The sequence below is a fragment of the Silene latifolia genome, chromosome X, assembly GCF_048544455.1.
Source record: "Silene latifolia isolate original U9 population chromosome X, ASM4854445v1, whole genome shotgun sequence".
NCBI lineage: Eukaryota > Viridiplantae > Streptophyta > Magnoliopsida > Caryophyllales > Caryophyllaceae > Silene > Silene latifolia.
The window spans coordinates 64,109,317-64,129,737 of NC_133537.1; the positions used below are offsets into that span (position 1 = coordinate 64,109,317).

The 20,421-nt window shown below is 40.1% G+C and overlaps 2 protein-coding genes across 2 annotated transcripts; one reads left to right on the forward strand and one right to left on the reverse strand.

The window, feature by feature from the left end:
- Positions 1-328: 328 nt before the first annotated feature.
- LOC141623352 (putative inactive ATP-dependent zinc metalloprotease FTSHI 4, chloroplastic) lies at positions 329-19,744 on the reverse strand. Its single transcript, XM_074439464.1, has 3 exons — positions 19,326-19,744; positions 18,041-18,296; positions 329-2,830 (listed from the first exon to the last, which is right to left on the reverse strand). Exons 1-3 carry the CDS (start codon positions 19,635-19,637, stop codon positions 783-785), a joined length of 2,616 nt encoding a protein of 871 aa, XP_074295565.1. The 5' UTR covers positions 19,638-19,744; the 3' UTR covers positions 329-782.
- On the forward strand, positions 10,524-14,930 carry LOC141623353 (uncharacterized). The gene is made up of 2 exons (XM_074439465.1): positions 10,524-13,404; positions 13,505-14,930. Exons 1-2 carry the CDS (start codon positions 12,785-12,787, stop codon positions 13,683-13,685), a joined length of 801 nt encoding a protein of 266 aa, XP_074295566.1. The 5' UTR covers positions 10,524-12,784; the 3' UTR covers positions 13,686-14,930.
- Positions 19,745-20,421: the final 677 nt, after the last annotated feature.

A 20,421-nucleotide genomic window follows, 5' to 3' on the forward strand; every position in this document is an offset into this window, starting at 1 on the left:
GAAGGTAAAATTTGACCTTTAACTATAACTATTTCTCATTTCCCACCCAAACCAATCTTCTAATCAATCTCTTTTGACAATTTATTCCTCGTCTAAACTATAACATATTTAGGCGTGTGTCCAACGAGTGTCGGGTGTCCAGGTGTCGGACACGGTGTCGGACACGGGATGGCTAGTTAGGAGGAGTGTCCGTGCTACCTAGGCGCCTTGTTCATTGTGGCAGAACTACATTACAAGTGTTGAAGAGGTTCCTTTGGGCGTGTTCATAGTGATAGGCAGCATATGAGCTCAAAACGATACTCTCTCACATTAACTGGAATCATAATAGTTGAATAAAATACTCTTCACATATATTCAAGTATTCAACGGATGGTATGATTTCCGTGAATAGAATGTATGATACACGACAAGAGAGGTGCGCACCATAACAATTACGGAGTAGTGGTTTGTGCACCATAACAAGCGATGGTGACATCAACCAAATTCTATGTTCCGGTGCAAAAAAGAGTTGATTTATATAATTGGTAAGAGAACATCATATGAAAAAACATACAAGTTTACAACTACTCGGACATTAGTACATGTAGTCAACAACCACCACAGCCTCGCCCCAATACCTTAAATGTTATACAAGGTTCCCGCCCATAGCTATATCAGAGGGTCGTAACTGATCTATTTGTGGAACACCTTAATTCTTTATTTGCGACCACATCGTAACCCAAATAAGCTGATTTTACCTATGCCTTCTTGATCAAAACCACACACTTGGCCAAAGGAGATGGTCATAGGAAATGGCTAGCAATCAAAAGTTGTGGCCTATCCTTTTCATCTTCAGTCTCCTTTGAGGCTTCATTTCTGATTTCCTCAACTCTTTTATTCCAAATATCATCTACTAACTTCCATGTCTCGTCACTAACTATTTGAGTTTCCATAGGACGAGGGGCACCAAAGGTTGCAAATCCCACATTACCTGGTGCAAATGTAACCCTTCCAGGACAACTGACACCATGTAAGCCCCATCTACCTGCATAAACCAATGCACCATATTCATCAACAGGTATAACATCAGGCTGTGGAATTTTTGGAGATGTTTTGAATATATCCCAAATTTCGGCAGCTTTGATTTCTCCGGTATCAAGGAGTTTATCGGTAATTGTCTCCAAAGCGACACTATGTTCACTCAACACAGATGAACATGTATCCATAGCATAACGCATGTATTCTTCTCTAAGTGCTTCAAGTTTAGCAGCAAGATTGGGGACAAGATCGCGTTGACTCCTGTAATATGCTTTTCCAAAGGCTGTCATTCCTGTCTGGAGTATCAAAAATTCGGCGAACTTTGAAGCTTCAAGAGTAGCTTTAGAAGAAATCCAGCATAAATTATCAATACCGAATATCTCCTCTTCCACAACTCTCGGAGCACAAGCTCGGACAATGTTGGTTACATAATCGGATTTCCTCATAAATACCCTCCTGGAAAACTCAGTATATTGCATGCTAGGCTTACTAGAAATTGAATTTATGTTTGTCCCGACAAATGGACGGTAAGGGTCAGGGAAACAACAAGCAAGGATAGCGACAGCTGCTTCTCGATATGCTAATCTAAGCTTCAAATCCTCAGGAATTTCTTTATTATCTTCTTGCCCGGTTTCAAATGTACCCTTCTGCCTTTTTAAAGCTTCTAGAAGTTCTTCTCTGCCTATATGGTCTTTATCTTTTCTAGCTGTCAAAATCCCAGCTTCATTGAGAATATTTTGCAACTCCGCTCCAGTAAAATCTTCAGTCAGCTCGGCAATTTCTTGCAGGAGAACTTCTTTTTCCTCCTCAGACTGAAAAAACTTGTTTCTTGCGTGTACCTTCAATATGGCCAGTCTCCCGTCTTTGGAAGGCAAACCTACCCTAATAATCTTGTCAAATCTACCCTTCCTTAGCAAGGCGGGATCAAGGATGTCCAGTCGGTTGGTCGCTCCTATGACCAGAACCTGTGATGTGGCAACTTTGAAACCATCCATCTCAGTTAATATTTGAAGCAGACCTTGTTCTCTCTCGGCCCCACCACCTCCAATGTCCGGGCCACCACGTTTGCTACCAATCGCATCTATTTCATCAATAAAAATGATAGAAGGAGCAAATGATCTAGAACTAGAAAATAGATCCTTCACCCTAGATGCAGCTACACCTACAAACATCTCCACAAAGTCTGTTCCATTAGCAGCAAAGAAAGGAAGTCCCGCTTCCCCAGCAATAGCTTTTGCCAACAGAGTTTTTCCAGTTCCAGGAGGACCATGGAGCAATACTCCCTTAGGGCAGTATATGCCTTTATCTTGGAACTCATCTTCGTTTTTCAAAATCCGAACAATCTCCTGTAATTCTTGTTTGATATACTCTTGGCCTGCAAAATCATCAAATGTCACTCCTGTTCTTTCTTCTGCTGATATGAATTTTGCTCGACTCTTCCCGAGTGAACCTAATGCACGCCGCTTAAGGGGCTGCCTTGACTTTTTGTCAGGTTTACCCAAATCACAAGGAATTAGCTTTGCATAGATAGGCTTCATTTTACTGTCAATCCAAACATACAATGCTATGGAAAGAGCTAGCCTCATGGACCACACAACAGCTGTTGCAACAGAAGAATACACTTCTGCAGACACCGTGTTTGCATTGATCACGTCAACATTCACCAACTGCTGATGCAACTTCCCCCAGACATCGTTCCAAGAATCAATTGGCATCTGATCAACTATATGACGCTTGTATACAACTTCCTTCTGTGGATTTCCTTCTGGACCCCCTCCTTCAACCATTTCATCTTTGTAGTAAGGGAGTATAACTGTAAATTGGAATCACAATCAGTAATCAATTGAGAATAATAGATATTTACGCAAATTAACTATGGACAACCTGAGCTTTATGAAAGAAGAAAACACAAACCACTGAAAAATAACAAATTCTCAAATAACATGTACTGTTGATAAGATTATCACGAGCCTCACCCATATTATGGGCAATTATGTCTAGACTACAGTTTCTACTTTCTAGTGTGTTTATAGATATATCATATATGGGTGGGGATTTTTGTGAATTGGTTTGATCTCACGTTATATTTATATGGCTACCTCTCAAAGATTAATTGACAAAATGTAGACCTTTTGATATCACGAAGATGTTATCCCACACAGCACTCTCTCCCCAAGGCCCAAGTAAATACAAAGGTAAGCATAAGAAAGAAACAAATGGGCGAGGGAACTTACCCTTTTGAGGCAACCATTTCTGGGTGCTAGAACATGCAAGTATCAGAAAAAGGAGGTCCAGAAACAAAGTTTTTCAGGTGAAAGATATGAAGGATAAGCTCTGTTCTAAGTATGATGAGATCAAGGCTGCTTTTGAAGAATATTATATCTCATTACTTGGTACATCTAAGCCTGACACTCATGTGAATAAGAGGATTGTGAAGGCTGGCAAATGCCTTAATGAACAGCACTGTGAGACTCTTGGCTCCTGTCACAACTGAGGAGATCAGGAAAGCCACGTTTTCAATCCCAGGCAACAAAGCCCCTGGACCTGATGGCTACAGTAGTCAGTTCTTCAAAGACTGCTGGCACATTGTAGGCCAGGAGGTGAGTGCAGCCATTAAGAATGTTTTCCACTCTGGCCAGCTACTAAAACAATGTAACAATACTGTGATCACTCTTGTGCCTAAGGTGGAGATTCCTGAGTCTGTTATGCAATTCAGGCCCATAGCCTGTTGCAATACAGTCTATAAATGCTTGTCAAAGGTAATCTGCAATAGATTGAGCAGGATCTTGCCAGATATTGTGTGCCAATCCAAGAGTGCTTTCATACAAGGGAGGGACGTTGTAGGGAACATACTTATTTGTCAGGATCTAATCATGTTGTATAAGAGGAAGACTTGTTCTCCTAGACTGTTGATGAAGCTTGACCTACAAAAGGCGTATGACTCCATTGCATGGTCTTTTGTTGAGGAAATGTTAAGGAATCTAGGGTTTCCTGAGCAATGGGTACACTTACTTATGCAATGCATAACTACTCCATTTTACTCAATTACTCTGAATGGGGAAACATTTGGCTTCTTTAAGGGAAAGAGAGGATTGAGACAAGGGGATCCTCTCTCCCCGCTGTTGTTTACACTGTGCCTTGAATATCTTAGTATAGTTTTGGAGGTGAGACAGCAGCATCCTAATTTCAGATTCCACCCACTATGCAAGAGAATTGGAATTTCACACCTTTGCTTAAGGAGAAGAAACTTCCAATGAACTTATACTTAATGCCTTTGATTTTTTCTCTAAAGCTTCAGGTTTGGCTATGAACAAAGGAAAGTCTAATTTCTACTGTAATGGCATGGATGACTGGCCGAGTACTTAGATTGAAAGAGCTACAGGAATGAAGAAAGGTACTCCTCCCTTTAAATATCTGGGAGTGACTGTGGCTCCAAAAAGATTGTCAGTGCTGGATTGTAGTTGCTTAGTTGATAAGGTGGTGGATAGAATTAGGGGGATAGGGGCTAGGTGTCACGGTCCAGTACTCTTGCCGGATCGTGGCGCGCACCCTTGCCCGGCTCAAGACAAGATGCAAGCGACAAGGATCTTCGTACTAGTGAAGGATCGCTCACTAGCACGATACTCGGGTCTCGGCAACACTCGACAGGATTGCAACGAGAGCGTCAAACACTAGTGCTTGTCAAGCACTAGGCATTCGTAATCGGTCTCGGGTGTGTGAGTCGGGATCCTAGTGTCGATCCCACAAACACGGCTTGTTAGAAAAGTGAAGGCAAAGAGTCGTTTACATCAAAGCAACAAGAAGCAACACGAAGGCACAAGGTAGGAAGCAGATTTTCATTCACTAGTACTCCCTAAAGAGGGAAATTTGATATTTACATCCTGGTAGCAGGAAACATTGAAAGTGTAGAGTAGCGATATACTTATTTATGAAAAAAAAAAGAATTCTAAAACTATGCTAAACTAGGAAAGTATTTACTAAAAATATACAAGGGAGAAATTACACAAGTATGAATAAATCTAAGGGTTCGAAGTGTGCGGATTGTCACACTCTCCCCCACCTAATCTGTTGCCGCCCCCGGCAACACAAAAATCTTGAATGGTGCTTCAGTGAGACTCCTCGGTGAGCTGTGGCCGTCCATGCTGCATTGAGGTTTGGCTTTCTCTTGAGTCCGGCTTGTAGATACTTCTCAGTCCACACCATGAGCCATGATCGGATTCATCGTCCCTTCAAGAATAGAGTGCATTTCCTTGACGGTGAGACTCCCGAACATCATGTCCTCCAAGTGGTCATTCTGGGAAGTCCAAGTCCTCGTTGCTCGAGTGGAAACTTCACGAGATCGTTCCAGGTGCTCGCTCTAGCGCACCTTCACCTTGTCCATCACCACTTTAGTACCTGCATTCAAGGGTAAGTGAGTTCTCCGGTACGCCGAATCAGCACTTCGGCGCGGCCCCCTGATGGTACGAGGCCTTCTTGTTTGGGTCGACTGACCCTCAAAATCCTCGGTGAGGTGTGGCCTGAGGTGTGGCCGTCCATGCTGATTGAGGTTTGACTTTCTCTTGAGTCCGGCTTGTAGATACTTCTCGGTCCACACCATGATCGGATTCATCGTCCCTTCAAGAATAGAGTGCATTTCCTTGACGGTGAGACTCCCGAACATCATGTCCTTCAAGTTTATCACTTGCCTGGGTCATTCTGGGAAGTCCAAGTCCTCGTTGCTTGAGTGGAAACTTCAAGAGATCGTTCCATGTGCTGGCTCCAGTGCACCTTCACCTTGTCCATCACCACTTTAGTACCTGCATTCAAGGGTAAGTGAGTTCTCCAGGACGTCGATTCAGCACATCGACGCGGCCCCCTAATGTCACGAGGCCTTCTTCTTTGGGTTTCACGACCCTCATTGTTTACTCCCCTTTGAGGTGGGAGACTCTCCTTTTGTCTCTCGGGCCACTTAGCAGCGTAGTTAGCCCGAGTCTTGTTCACCCTCGGTTCCGCTGAACCATTGGGTACTCTCCAAGATTGCGTCCCCCGTCTCGGCGTCGGTATCACCCTCACTGCCGAGATTCGAGGGCTCCCATTGTCCTCGTCCCCATCCACGGTCTTCACTACGAAAGACCCCATCAGCAGCATCGAACCGTCACCTGGCTTTATCACTGCTAATGCTTTCTTTCACCCACCTGAACCGCGACCTTCTTAGCCACTCCTTGGACACGCCTCATCTTCCCGTTAACTGGCTTGAGGCAGTTGTTCGTGTCGCTTAGAACTAGTCCCAATCGATCAGCTTCCTCTTTAGTCACGAAGTTGTGGGATGCGCCCGAGTCGATCATGGCTCGTACTTTCCTCCCATTCACCATCAAGTCCACGTACATGAGCCCGGTGGATTTCTTGGCTAGGGGTTCTTCCAACTTCCCCATCGCGCTTATCCTCTGTAGTGAGCTCATACGCGGCTAGTCTTCCTCATCACCCGAGTCTTCGTCATACTCTTGGTGATAGTCGGCCGGCGCCCCGTCAAGACACTCTTGAGCCCCCTTTGGCATCTTCTGAATCATTGCATTGAACTTGGGACATTCGGCCATCCTATGAGGACCCTTGCACACAAAGCACGCGAACGGTTTCTTTGTTGTAGACGCAGTTGAGTTTCCCACCTTTGGAGATTTCAAGATGAGCTTGTGGGCGCGTTCGAACTGCTCGCCACTTAGCTTGGCTCCCCTGTGAGCGAAACCGACTGTTCCCAACCGAAATCGAACTTGCTTGTGACTTCCTTCCGTTGAACCCAATTTGAGGTGCACCCGTATTCTCCGTTGGTGCCACCTCTCGAGGCACCTCTCGCTCCCCGTAGAAATCGAGAAGACGCTCCGCAGCCGATATGGCTGAAGACAGAGTCTTGGGGTTCTGTCTCATTACCGACATTACCTCTTGTTGAGCTCACCTCTTCAATCCGTTGACGAGCTCGAAGGTTCTGTCCGTCTCGGTCATTTCCGTAATCTCGAGCATGCACGCTGAGAATTCCTTCACATAATCCCGGAGTGATTTGGTGTGCTTTACTTCCTTCAGCTTCCTCCGAGTGACAAACTCGGTGTTCTCGGGGTAGAAGTGGTCCTTCAAAATCTTCTTGAAGTCGGTCCACGATGTTAGCGTGATCGTGCCCGCTTCGATCACCTTGTACCTAGCCCGCCACCACATCTTGGCGTCGTCCACCAAGTACATACTTAAGTACATACTTGCTGTGTCGACTTTCCCTTCTTCGTCGAGCCCACTTACTCGGAAGTATTGCTCCATATCGAAGACAAAATTATCGACCACTTTCGAATCTCTCGCCCCATCGTAGGTACGAGGTGGAGGTGCCTTCACCTTATGGCCCCTCACAGATTTCCCGTCATTGGCCACCGCTTTCACGAGCGTGGTGAAAGTGTTCTCTAACATCTCGACCTTTCGCTGAAGATGATTGATCTCTTCCTCCCGATCATCGGGGATCGCATCACTAATCGCTTGGATGCGGGTGTTCATCCCGTCCACCTCCGTCTCGAGTTCACAAACCGTCTTCTGTAACTCCTCGAGGCTCGCGGCCATCCGCATAACGACGCCCTCGAGTTTGGGAAGCTTGACGTCGATTGATTCCTCTAAGGCATCCACTCGATCCTCAATCGTTTCGCCCATTTTCTTGATCTCGATAAACAAATGCGGCGTGCAGAAACCCGTCCGAAGACCGGGCTCTGATACCAAATGTCACGGTCCCGGTACTCTTGCCGGATCGTGGCGCGCACCCTCGCCCGGCTCAAGGCAAGATGCAAGCGACAAGGATCTTCGTACAAGTGAAGGATCCCTCACTAGCACGATACTTGGGTCTCGGCAACACTCGACAGGATTGCAACGAGAGCGTCAAGCACTAGTGCTTGTCAAGCACTAGGCATTCGTAATCGGTCTCGGGTGTGTGAGTCGGGATCCTGGTGTCGATCCCACAAACACGTCTTGTTAGAAAAGTGAAGGCAAAGAGTCGTTCACAACAAAATAACAATAAGCAACACGAAGGCACAAGGTAGAAAGCAGATTTTCATTCACTAGTACTCCCTAAAGAGGGAAATTTGATATTTTCATTCTGGTAGCAGGAAACATTGAAAGTGTAGAATAGCGATATACCTATTTATGGAAAGAAAAGCTATTCTAAAACTATGCTAAACTAGGAAAGTATTTACTAAAAATATACAAGGGAGAAATTACATAAGTATGAATAAATCTAAGGGTTCGAAGTGTGCGGATCGTCACACTAGGCATCTCTCCTATGCTCGCAGGCTTGTTTTAGTGAGAGCAGTGTTCAGCAGTACGTAATTACGTAATTACTGGCCTAGAATCTTTATCCTCCCTAAAACTGTCATCAGAAAGATAGAAGCTATATGTAGAGCCTACTTGTGGAAGGGAAAAACAGCTAGCTCTAGTCCTGCTTTGGTGGCCTGGGATACTATTTGCAGACCAAAGAAGCAAGGAGGATTGGGTCTAAAGAACTTAATGTCTTTGGAATATGGTTTCTTTGTTGCCAAATATGTCTGCAGTGGATAGAGGATAAGGCTGATCACCTATGGGTTAAATGGGTGCATGTAGTCTATATAAAAGATAAGCAATGGACTGATTATGAACATACTATTAATTCCAGTTGGGCTTGGAGGAAGATATGTCAGATAAAGAACATTTTTAAGGATCTTCTGAGGGCCAATACTGGCTTACATTACAGTATAAATATGGGGTATCATTGGATTCAGCCACCAGGTGCAAACAGTGCAAACAGTGACTGGTTTCAATGGTCAATGAATTCCTGGATGATACCTAAACGTGGGTTCATATGCTGGGTAGCTGGGCATAAGAAACTTCTCACCCAGGATCGATTGATGAAAATGAAGATAGCTGAGTCTAAGGTGTGCTATCTTTGTGGTATACAACAAGAGTCACATAATCACCTTTTTTTTCAGTGTGCGTACAACAAGAAATGCTGTCAACTGGTAACAGCATGGAGCAAGGAGATTTTACCAGAGGAAGAGTGTATCCTATGGTGGTGCAGGAAGAGATTTCGATCTCTGTGCAGAAAGAAGGTGCTCAGAAAGAAGGTGCTGGGGAGTATAATGGCTGGACTGATATATCATATCTGGAATGCACGAAATATATGCAGGCTTGCTTGAGCAGGTGGTCACTACAAAAATAACGCGGGAAACTGACGGAGATTCTGACGGAATTATCAAACCGTTAGATAATTAGGAAAAGTGACGGAAAAGTGATGGATATTCCGTCAGTAATCCTTTACTGACAGAATTTCCGTCAGAATCCTTTACTGACGGAATTTCCGTCAGAATGCGTTAGAGGTTACTGGCGCATTAAAAAAAGCAAAGGCGCCAATATATCTTGACGGAATTTCCGACAGAATTTCACTATTACTGACAGAGATTCCGTCAGATGTTCCCTTCAATAAATCAACCACACAGGCAATAATTGATAGAACACTCCTGGCGGAAATTCCGTTGTTGACTTTCCTGACGGAATTCCGTCAGAAGTTTTCTTAAATACCAAAAACACGCGAAACAACCCGTCATTCTATCGCACAATATTTTTTCCCAAATCAATTTTTCTCCCAAAACCTAACACTAAATCCGACACCACCACCACCACCCTCCTCTCCTTCCAACCACCGCCATCTCCACCCCAGATTTGTCCTTTCTCTCTTCTTTTTCCTTTTCCTTTTCCTTTTCTTGTCTTTATTGTTTTTTGTATAGGTGTTGCCTCCCAGATCCGCCGCCGTCCACCACCGCCGCTGCCCTCTACCTTCTTTCTCATCCTTTCTTTTTACTTATTAGTGAAGTTAATTAGGTATTTTTTAATCTCCTTTTAATTAATTTTTTTGTTTAATTAGCTTAATTAGTAGTAGTTTAATTAGCTTAATTAGTAGTAGTTGGTGTTGATGCATGTTGAATTAGGATAGAAGCCATTTTGTTGTAATGTTTGTGAAGTGTTAAATTTTGTGTAATAGTTAGTAGTTAGTAGTTAGTAGCTTAATTAGTAGTAGTTAGTAGTAGTTTTGTGAATTAGGAAAGAAGCTTAATTAGTAATAGTTAGTAGTAATTTTGTGAATTAGGATAGAAGCTTAATTAGTAATAGTTAGCAGTAGTTTTGTGAAGTGTTAAATTTTGTGTAATGTTAATGTTTTTAAAATGATAATTTGACTTAATGTTAATTAGATTAGATATTTAAAATGAAAAATTAGTCATGTTACTTAGTTTTTGTTAGTTGACATTATTAGGAAAGTAGTCATTGTTGTATGTTTTGTTTTTAGTATTATTGAAATTAATGTTCATATTGATTTAGTACCCGTTCAAAAATTACTCATTAGGAGTAATTCTTGACTAGTCCCCGTTTTGGGACTGTCTTTGTATGTTTCAAGTCACTTAGGTAGTAAACATGTATTTGTGATTTGTTAATGAGGAAAGAGCTCGGTGACAATTCCTTTAATGTTCTCTGAATGCATATGTGGAGTAATTATTTATTCTACATTGTGTATTTGGAGAACAGAGGGGAATTGCTACCGAATTTTTTCCTCATTAATAAATCACAAGTGTGTGTTTGCTAGTGACTTGAAATGTACATTGATGGGTTTAGGTTGGAGTGATAAGGACCCAATTCAAAAAAAAGAAAGATTACTTGTTGACAATAGTTATTTGTTGGTGATAATGTTTATTGAGTATTATTTTTGGTTGTTATTGTTTTTTTATGACATATATACAAACAAATTGAATTGTAGATATATAAAAACATGAAAATATTAGAACGACAATGGATGTATGAAAGATTAGACGAAAAAAAGAAACCCAAGCGTGAATTTGCAAAGGGGGTGAAAGATTTTATTGACTTCGTGGAACAAAGTAGTATGTATAAGAATTTTGGTGAAATGAGGTGTCCGTGTAAGAAATGCAACAACAGAGCTTTTAAAGGGAAGAAAGAAGTTGAAGATCATCTTTGGTCGAATGGTTTTCCCGATAATTACTATGTATGGACGTATCACGGTGAGGAAATGCCTACCAAAGGAAGTTCAAGTAGTATCGTAGTTAGTGAGAATCCTTACCGGGAGCTCGTGGAAAATGCATTACGTGATAATGTTGAACAAATATTGGAGGAGCAACTCAATCCCGACGACCTTAGCGATAAAGAAGTGCGTTATGACACCCGAAACCCCCAAGTTTCTTCCTTTTATAAAATGCTAGAAAAAGCCGAACAACCAGTGTATGAGGGAAGTAATATGAGTTTGTTGCAAGCGGCAGCTAGGTTGGTAACACTCAAATATGAGAATAACATATCTCTTAGATGCGCGAATGGGTTTGTGTCGTTCATAGGTGACATTATTCCAAAGACTAATGAAATGACGCGTAATTTTAATGAGATTAAGAATTTGCTTAAGGGACTACACCTACCCCACGAGAAGATTGATGCATGTCCTACTAGATGCATACTTTTCGGGGAGGAAAATGCTAATCTTGAGGAATGTACAAAGTGTCCTGCATCTCGGTATAAAACTACAAAAAATTCAAGTGGAAGGCGAATTCCTTGTAAACCGTCTTATTTCCCGCTTGCGCCAAGGTTACAACGATTATATGGAACCAAACACATAGCAGGTGAGGTGAGGTGAGATGAGTTGGCATCATAGAAACTCTCGATTAAGAGAAAGGGGAACAATGACACACCCAAGTGATGGAGAAGCGTGGAAACATTTTGATAAGCGTGGAAATATTTTGATAGAGAGCATCCATAATTTGCAAGTGAGCCTCGTAATGTTCGGCTTGGTTTGTGTACAGATGGATTTAACCCTTATGGGCAATTTGGGAAGAATTACTCATGTTGGCCCGTGATCGTCACTCCGTACAACTTACCTGCTTGGTTATGTATGAAGCGACAATTTATGTTCTTATCTGTGCTCGTTCCAGGTCCTAAGAACCCTAAGACAAATTTGGATGTGTACCTCCAACCGTTGATTAAAGAGTTGAAAGAACTTTGGGAAACCCGCGTGTACACCTACGATGTTTCTAAGAAACAAAATTTTCAATTAAAGGCTGCATTAATGTGGACGATCAATGATTTCCCGGCATATGGCATGCTTTCCGATTGGTCCACAAGTGGGTACCGTGCTTGTCCTTATTGTCAAGAAAAAGAACATAGATCTTTTTGGCTTAATAGCAAAAAGGTTTGTTGGTTCGATTGTCACCGTGAGTTCTTAAGACCTGATCATCCTTTCCGCAACAATTGTAAGCATTTTCTAAAGAACAGAAGAACTGAGAATCGCATAGCCGCGTCGAAATTAACGGGTGATGAAGTGTAGGATTCCGTAAAAGACTTGCCAAAAATAGTTGATGCTTCTGATCAAGAATTGAAAAGATTGAAAGACAAGAATGAAGGTTGGTGGAAACAAAGCATACTTTGGGAACTTCCTTACCGGAAAACGTTGTTAATTCGACACAACTTAGACGTTATGCACATTGAAAAAAAACATTTTTGAACAGCTTATCAACACGATGATGGATGTACCGGGTAAAACTAAATTTAGCCCTAAGGATAAACTCGACTTTAATGAACTTTGTTATAAACGGTCAATATCATCTAGGTTTGTTTTAGAAACTGCGAAGAAAAAGGCTCTATGTGAATGGGTTGCTAATTTGAAATTTCCGGATGGTTATGCTTCATATTTGAGTCGGTGTGTTGGTGTGTTGACCATAAAAATATGGTGTTCATTCCATGAAAAGTCATGATTGTCATGTCTTTATGGAACGGCTACTCCCTTGTTGCCTTGAGAGAGTTGCTCCCGACTGGTTCTTGGAATGCAATAACTGAGATAAGCCAATTTTTTAGAGACCTGTGTACTTCTACGATTAGAGTTGATTCTATGGAACGTCTAGAGAATAACATTGCGGAGATAATATGCAAGTTAGAGAAGATATTTCCCTCGTCTTTCTTCAATTCCATGGAGCATTTGCCTATTCACTTACCTTATGAAGCGAAGGTTGGAGGACTTGTTCAATATCGATGGATGTATCCATTTGAGAGATTTCTTAATCATATAAAAAGAAAGATTGGCAACAAAGCTCGGGTGGAGGGTTCCATATACAATTCTTTTTTGTTAGAGGAAATTGCAAATTTCTGTTCCCTATATTTCGAAAGTCACAATGACACAAAAGCGAAAGATTTAGATGCTGGTGTGAATTCCGATGACGACCTAGATTCAATAAAATTACCCGAGTTATTCAATACTGACATGGGAACTACGACCGGGAAATGTATTCAGAGGTACTTGGGTGAGAAAGAGTATGAAGAAGTTCATTTTTATGTGCTAAGGAATTGTGGAAAATTTTTAGAGTCTTATGAAAAGTAAGTTATTACTTCGTCATTACTCAATACATTTTTAATTATCAAATTAGATCAAAATTATAGGTAATACATAATTAAAACATTTTTCTGGTACATATAGGGAATTTGAGACACATATCAAACTCACATTTCCTGATGTCACGTCCTCTGATGATGTTTGGAGCAAACATGATAAAAGTTATCCGAAATGGTTCCGAAATGAAGTAAGTAATACGTTTGCTTCATACTCATATACCAATGCATTTATTTTGTTTGTCCATATCTTTAGTTATGGAGAATAATATACATAACACCTTAATTAACATATTGTTTTATTGATAGTCTTATAGATTAAAGGACCCTTTAATAATAGCTCTAGCATTAGGTCCTAGTAGCAAGGTGAAGACATGGAGACAATATTCTATCAATGGCTATAAATTTCGAGCTTATAAGGAGGGAGTTGATCTTTCGAAAGCTACCTCAAGTAATGGGGTTAGTGTGAATTCTACAGAAGGGTTGGACTACTATGGAATCCTAAATGAAGTGATTGAGCTTGTTTATTATACCGAGGAAAGGGTTTATAGGGTGATATTGTTTAAATGTGATTGGTTTGATAATTCCCAACAACGACTTAATATCCATAAGGTATACGGACTTGTAGATGTAAATGAGAAAAAGAAATTTCGTTAATATAACCCATTCGTGGCCGCTTTTCAAGTCGATCAAGTTTGTTATGCTCTTTATCCCACCACTAAGAAAGGTAATCAATGGTCTGCGGTTTTTAAAATCAAGGCAAGATCACGTGTTGATGCTCCTGTTGACGAAATTGTCTTACAAGAGGATGTGGTTGTCAATGATCACTCATTTTCACCAATTTTGGTGGAAAAGTCACATACTGAAGATGAATATGAAGTGGTTGTGGAAATGGGTGAAAGGGAATATGACGGGAATGTCGGAGAAGAAGAGGATAATAAAATTGAAATTGAAGAAAATAGAATAGAGGAAAATGGGGAAGAAGAGGAAGAAGTCGGAAAGCTTTTTTCAGATGATGAACATCTTTTGATTCATAGTGATAGTGATAGTGATAGTGATGAGTGATGGGAGTTCTTGTAATTCTACTATATTAATGTATGAATTTTAATCAAATCATTTTTATGTATAAATTTTAATCATTCAATCAAATTTGAAGCACTTGTAAGGAGTTTGTTTGATTGCATTGTTCATAGTTAGTGTTCATGACACTTCATTTTTGTTGGACTAACAATTTGCGTTGTTAAATTATATACTTACTAGCTTAAAACCCGTGAAAAGTTGCACGAGTATACTTGTAAACATTTTTGAAACATTATTTAAAATTATTTTAAAATAATTTGTGTATATACGTGAAATATTTAAAAATGAGTAAAATATTCATAAACATCCGTTAAAAGTTTAACTTCAAATTATTGATCATAACTTGGAAACATGAATATATGTTAATAACCTAATCACTATTACTAAAAGCCGAACTATCACATGTTGATGATAGGAAATCAATATAGCTTAATGATGATGATGATGATCATAACTTGGAAATTATTGATCATAACTTGGAAACATGAAATTATTGATCACACTCCAATTTTTTCGGACTAACAATTTGAACTAATGATTTTTATTGGACTGACAATTTGTATTGTTTATAATTAGTATATGGCAGGTTTCATTCGAAAGTTGATAGGGAGCGGTAGTAGGGGAGGTCGCCGTGACAAGGAGCACGAAGAGGCTCATGATGATGATGACGAGGATGTTGAGTAGGAGAACAAGCAAATCATTCTCTCGCAACAACAAGAAGGTGCTTCATGGTAAGTGTTCTAATATTTTATTTTTACCTTTATGAAAAATATATCATTCAAATAATTTTATTTGAATTTCCAATATCTATGTATGTTTTTGTTTTAATTTTCAGGTGGAGTGACAAGTCTGTTAAATCATATGTGAGTTGGTCGTTCACTAATAACATTTCAGATGACGAGTACTTCACCAAATGAAGTGAGGCGAGCCATGCGTAGCGCTTGAAGATGTGGAATTGGTTTAGGGTAATTTGAAAGTTACCTATTATTTACTTTACGTTAATAATTTTTATTTTATTTTTTTTAATTAAAGTCATCTCTTCTATAGTTCTATTACTAATTAAACACTTGTTTTTGAAATAGAAACATGTGAGATCCGTCGATGAAGGCTATGACGCTAAGGCGGAATGGCAAAAGGAGGTCACGAGGCGGATTACCAAGCTTCTTAATGGACTCAAATATGCAAAGCAAAAACCCACTTGGGTCCCGGCCACTTGGTGGGTGAATCTTAAGGCTAGAGAAGAAAAAGACCCTGAATTTGCCAAAATTTCTAAAATAAACACGGCAAATAGAAAGTCGGGTTCTAAAGACGGGAAAGCATTAGGCACCCATACTCTAGGCCGTAAGAGTTGCTCCGATGCTTTCAAGGAATTGGTAAGTATTGTATTTATTATTTTCACAAATTGGTTAGAATTACTGATTGCCGAATATAATCAATTTATGTTTTTATGCTACTTTCAGGGTGAGTCGGCCACACCCTACAAGTTGTTTCAAAAGACCAAGAAAAACAAGAAGGGGGAGTGGGTTAATCCTCGAACTGCTAAGACCGACGTAAGTTAATATTTATTGTATTTCTCTAATTCTTAATGTTAATATTTATTATATTTTCTTCATTTTTAAATATAACATCTTTTTTTCCTTATTTGTTGTTCTTTTAGGCCGTTTATGAGGAAGAGATAAGTCGACCAACGCCCCTCGGAGAGGCTCCATACGAGTACCGTTCGTTCTACACCGCTGTCGATGGTTTTGACAATCGTGGAAGATTTTTCGGGAACGGTGATGTAGCGGCCGAAATGTGGTATGAACGTCCGTGTAACAAAGGTACTCGTCGATCATTCTCTTACACTCCTATAATGGTTTCTCAATTTGCCACCCAAATGAACAATGAGCGAGCCGCACGACAAAGTCTTGAGGAACAAATGCGCACCACTCAAGAAACAGTATGCAGCCATGCAAAAAGCTTTGGCTGAGATGCGACAATCTGGACCCCCTCCCTCGTGCTCAGGTTTCCCCCGCCCTTTCGGTAGAGACGACAATGCGGATGACGGGCATGGCTTTGGTAATGACCATGTTGAGCCTCTAGGTAATTATTAGTATCGTCGTCTATGTTCTTATGTTAGTATGTTAAGGCTACCTTATGTTAGAAACTTATGATTATGGATTAGTATTTTAGTTGGTATGTAAAAGACATTGTTTTACGAGACATGTAAAAATTTGACCTTTAGTTTTTATGTAACAACTTCGTTCTTCCAATCGTGTTCGGTTTTCTATCGATAATTTCATTGTCTACTCTTGATTCCCGCTCATGCGGTCGACATGATAATGGATTCGCGCTTGGCGGTCGACGGTTGTATATGGTTTTTGCAGGTTTGGTGTGTAAAACAATGCAAATTCCGCATTGTGGCTGGGCAGCAAGCTGCTGTTTCCCGCCAATGCCCATAATTTTCCTGACGGAAATCCGTCAGGAATTTGGCGGCTCTCCTGACGGAATTTCCGTCATTAAAGTCAACAAAAATGTTGACTTTTCCGACGAATTTTCCGTCAGGAATTAGGCTTTCCTTTCCTGACGGTTTTTCCATCAGATTGTTGACTTTCTGGCCCATCCTAAATGAGGGCTTTGACGGAAAAACCGTCTGATATTTTAGATATTTTGGATTCCTGATGGAAACCGTCGGGAATGCGTTTTTCGTGACGAATCGTACTGACGGTTGATTCCTGACGGTTTTTCCGTCAGGAACCCAAGAACCCGTGTTTCTGACAGGAAAAGGGCTTTATTGACGGATTATTTCCGTCAGTTTCCCGTGTTTATTTTGTAGTGGGTGACCAGACCAGAATACCTGGTTACTCAGTTGCAGAAGGACATACGGTTTCGAATTAGGAATTATATGTTACATTGTAAGTCAAAGAATGGATGAGTAATTTGTAATGTAATGAAGGATGTTAGTCTGAACTATGCCTTCCAATATGTATGTTTGGAGATTATGGTTTCTAATTAAAGCTTACATTTTCCCAAAAAAAAAAAAAAAACTTACCCTTTGTTTGGATGGAGGAATTTGAAGGAATATGGAGTAGGAAAAGGGAGGGAAACATTTTCCTTTATTTGGTTAGCAAAATGACTCATTGAAGTGGCTAGCTTCTTCTTATTGTGAAGTACCAGTCATTTGATACAATTCTAGACGGAATTTTCATTTTGGGTCATCTGTGAACTATGTTGCTAACAAATAGGGTTAACGTTGTGTACATATGAATTCCACTACCCCATTTTTTGTGGGATTCCATCCATAACAAAATGCTGTTGTAAGTTGGATAATTGGAGTTGGAGAGATATTGAGGAGAGAAGAGATCCCTTTACTTTTCTCCTGCAAGGTAAATTGAAATCCCTCCAACATGGGGAATATTTTATAAGGAAAACTCCGTTGGTCCATTTCCCCTCCCCTCCCTCCTCTCCCACTTTTTGTATCCACGCACACCCCTTAAACACTAGAAAAAAGTAAACGAAACCAGATGTGCAAACAATGTAGATGAAGATGTAAAGCATTTCTAACCTGATACTGTCTGACCAAAATTCGAGTACTCCATGTATTTCACATTTTTTGTGTTCAATAGTCTCAAAAAGTCGCTATAATCAATTCGATGCGAATTCACAGGATCCCACTCAGTGCCTTTGAGCTTCCCCCGCATAGTCAATAAGGTCCTACTCCACTCTGAGGCCATTACAAGCTGTCTTTCTAGTTGTACATTTGCTTTGTTTTCAAACTCTTCTTGCTTCTTAACCCTTTCTATTTCAGCATTCCTCAGTTTCTGGAGTCACAACAACAACACAATCATCTTAATAGCAAAAAAAAAAAAAAAAAAAAAAAACTTTTGGTACACTCCTAATGGACCTTCCAAATGCCACATCGACAAATTTTCAGCCAGTTTTTTGCTTCTAAAATTTACAGGATTATCAAAAGATGAGTACGAGGCCAGGAAAAGAAGGCACCTGACCTATTTGCACATCATGCAGTAAACACATTCGGCAAGGCAATTCTACGGAATAAGCCATTATTCTCAATATCCGAGAATTCACAATATAGTTTTCGCCTTTTTATGAATCACAACTTACCTACCTAAGATATAACTTAGAGGAACTCTTTGAAAACTCGACGGCATGAACGCAATACAAAAATTGATATAAAGAAACTGATTTTCCTCAGCAAATTAGCATTCAACTTAATATGCCAAAGTCATAAGCAATCTCCAACAAGCTATTTCCTCAATCCTCCACAAGTAGCCAACCACTCGAGTCATGATCCTCTCCATTTCCCTTCTTCATTACCTAATCAACGGCCCAGATTTAATCTTTAGCCAAATATACACCCTTTCCATTTCCTCTCTCCAATACCTAACTTATTCTGGACCGTTCCGTTGATTCAGTAATGCTCAATGGACCCTCCATTTCCTTGAAGAGAGGAGCCAAGTTCCAAACACCAAGCAATTGAGTTTCCTCTATTAACTCAACATTATACATACAATGTATCACTAAATTGAATCTCAGCAGCACAATCACGTGTTCATTAACTACATTTCAGCTGTTTCTCAAATCAATTATCCCTTACACAACCCAATTCACCACAAACACAAATAGGGCAATTACTAATCTTGTATGAGACAGTCTTACATACGAGACAACTCGAAATAAAAGACAAACATTAATATACAAAATGACACTCCATAAAATAAAATAAACCCAATAACAACAGCAGATCCCTTCTCTCTAAGAAATAATTAAAACCCATGATTCCAATCAACACAAAACAACTAAAGAAAACAAATTGTGAAAGTAAGAACCTCAAAGAGAAGTGTTGCCTCAGCATCTTCATCTTCTTCTTCTTTTGCAGGTTCTCCATCTGCTTGTTTAACTTCAGTAGACACGAAATTTGAATTAGAAGTGCATTGGGTTGTAAATTTGAGGGTTTTACGAGGGTTTAAGAGACAAATTAAGGGTTTATATGAGCAAAAGTTTGGGGCTTTCAAAGAAAAATTCAAGGTACTGTAACAAAAAGGAGAGAAAAAGGTGGAATTTTGAGAAGTAACCGTTGAAAGAGAATTGAAGGAAGAAGAAATGTCAAATTGTTTGCAGAAATGGGTTGTTGATATCATCTTGTCTAGATTTTCTAAAGCATAGGACGAGATTAGAGAGATACACACAGTGAGTGTGATGTGTGTGTGTTGTTAAATGTTACTTGCCCCGTAGGGATGAACAAGAAAGGAGTTGGAACCTGAATTTCATATAACTCGAAAATTGGGTGAACCAAAACCGGTTGAATTGAACTCAGGTTACAGCGATGAGCCGATAACCAATACCAAATTACCAACCTTGTTAGTTCTAAGTTCTAACTAGAAATGATCAATCACCAGCCCATTGGCCTCTACCCTACCGGTTTTTTGAAGAGCTGGGCCTTAGTTTTGGCCCAAAAAAAAGCCCATGGGCACCTAAAAAAAGCCCAAAATATTTTGGTCATAGGGTTTGGGCAAGCGTTAGCTTAAATTTTGGCCCGACCCGGCCCATATTTATTAATAATGAATATTTTTTCTAATAAAACCTATTAAAGTAGCGTTAAAGTTTTATCCAACTCTTTACAAACTCAAGTATATTTTTTTAGATTTATAAAACAAAGTATACATAACATAAATCATATCTAAGAATGCATGATTAAGCATTCTAATATGGCGATTTTTGTCATTATTTTATTTTAGAGAGCAATTCATATGCATTTCATCATATTTTGTACAATTTTATACACTATGTATGTTTTATAAGTTGTAACTTAAGGTATTACGCTAATTATTTCCTAGGGTAAATCGTAAATTTTAGGGCCTGAAAAAGCCCATTTAGGCCTAAAAGCCCGCATTAGCCCATAAGGGCCGGATTTGGGCTTGCTAA

What these genes read in the sequence shown, in the direction of transcription:
- LOC141623353 (XM_074439465.1), top strand. Translation starts at nt 12,785, where the DNA reads ATGATTGTCATGTCTTTATGGAACGGCTACTCCCTTGTTGCCTTGAGA. An exon ending in TTTTTAGAGTCTTATGAAAA is followed by an intron (nt 13,405 to 13,504) that starts GTAAGTTATTAC and finishes TGGTACATATAG; the next exon opens with GGAATTTGAGACACATATCA.
- LOC141623352 (XM_074439464.1), bottom strand. Translation starts at nt 19,637, where the DNA reads ATGATATCAACAACCCATTTCTGCAAACAATTTGACATTTCTTCTTCC. An exon ending in AGGCAACACTTCTCTTTGAG is followed by an intron (nt 18,297 to 19,325) that starts GTTCTTACTTTC and finishes TTGTGACTCCAG; the next exon opens with AAACTGAGGAATGCTGAAAT. An exon ending in TTTTGGTCAGACAGTATCAG is followed by an intron (nt 2,831 to 18,040) that starts GTTAGAAATGCT and finishes TCCAATTTACAG; the next exon opens with TTATACTCCCTTACTACAAA.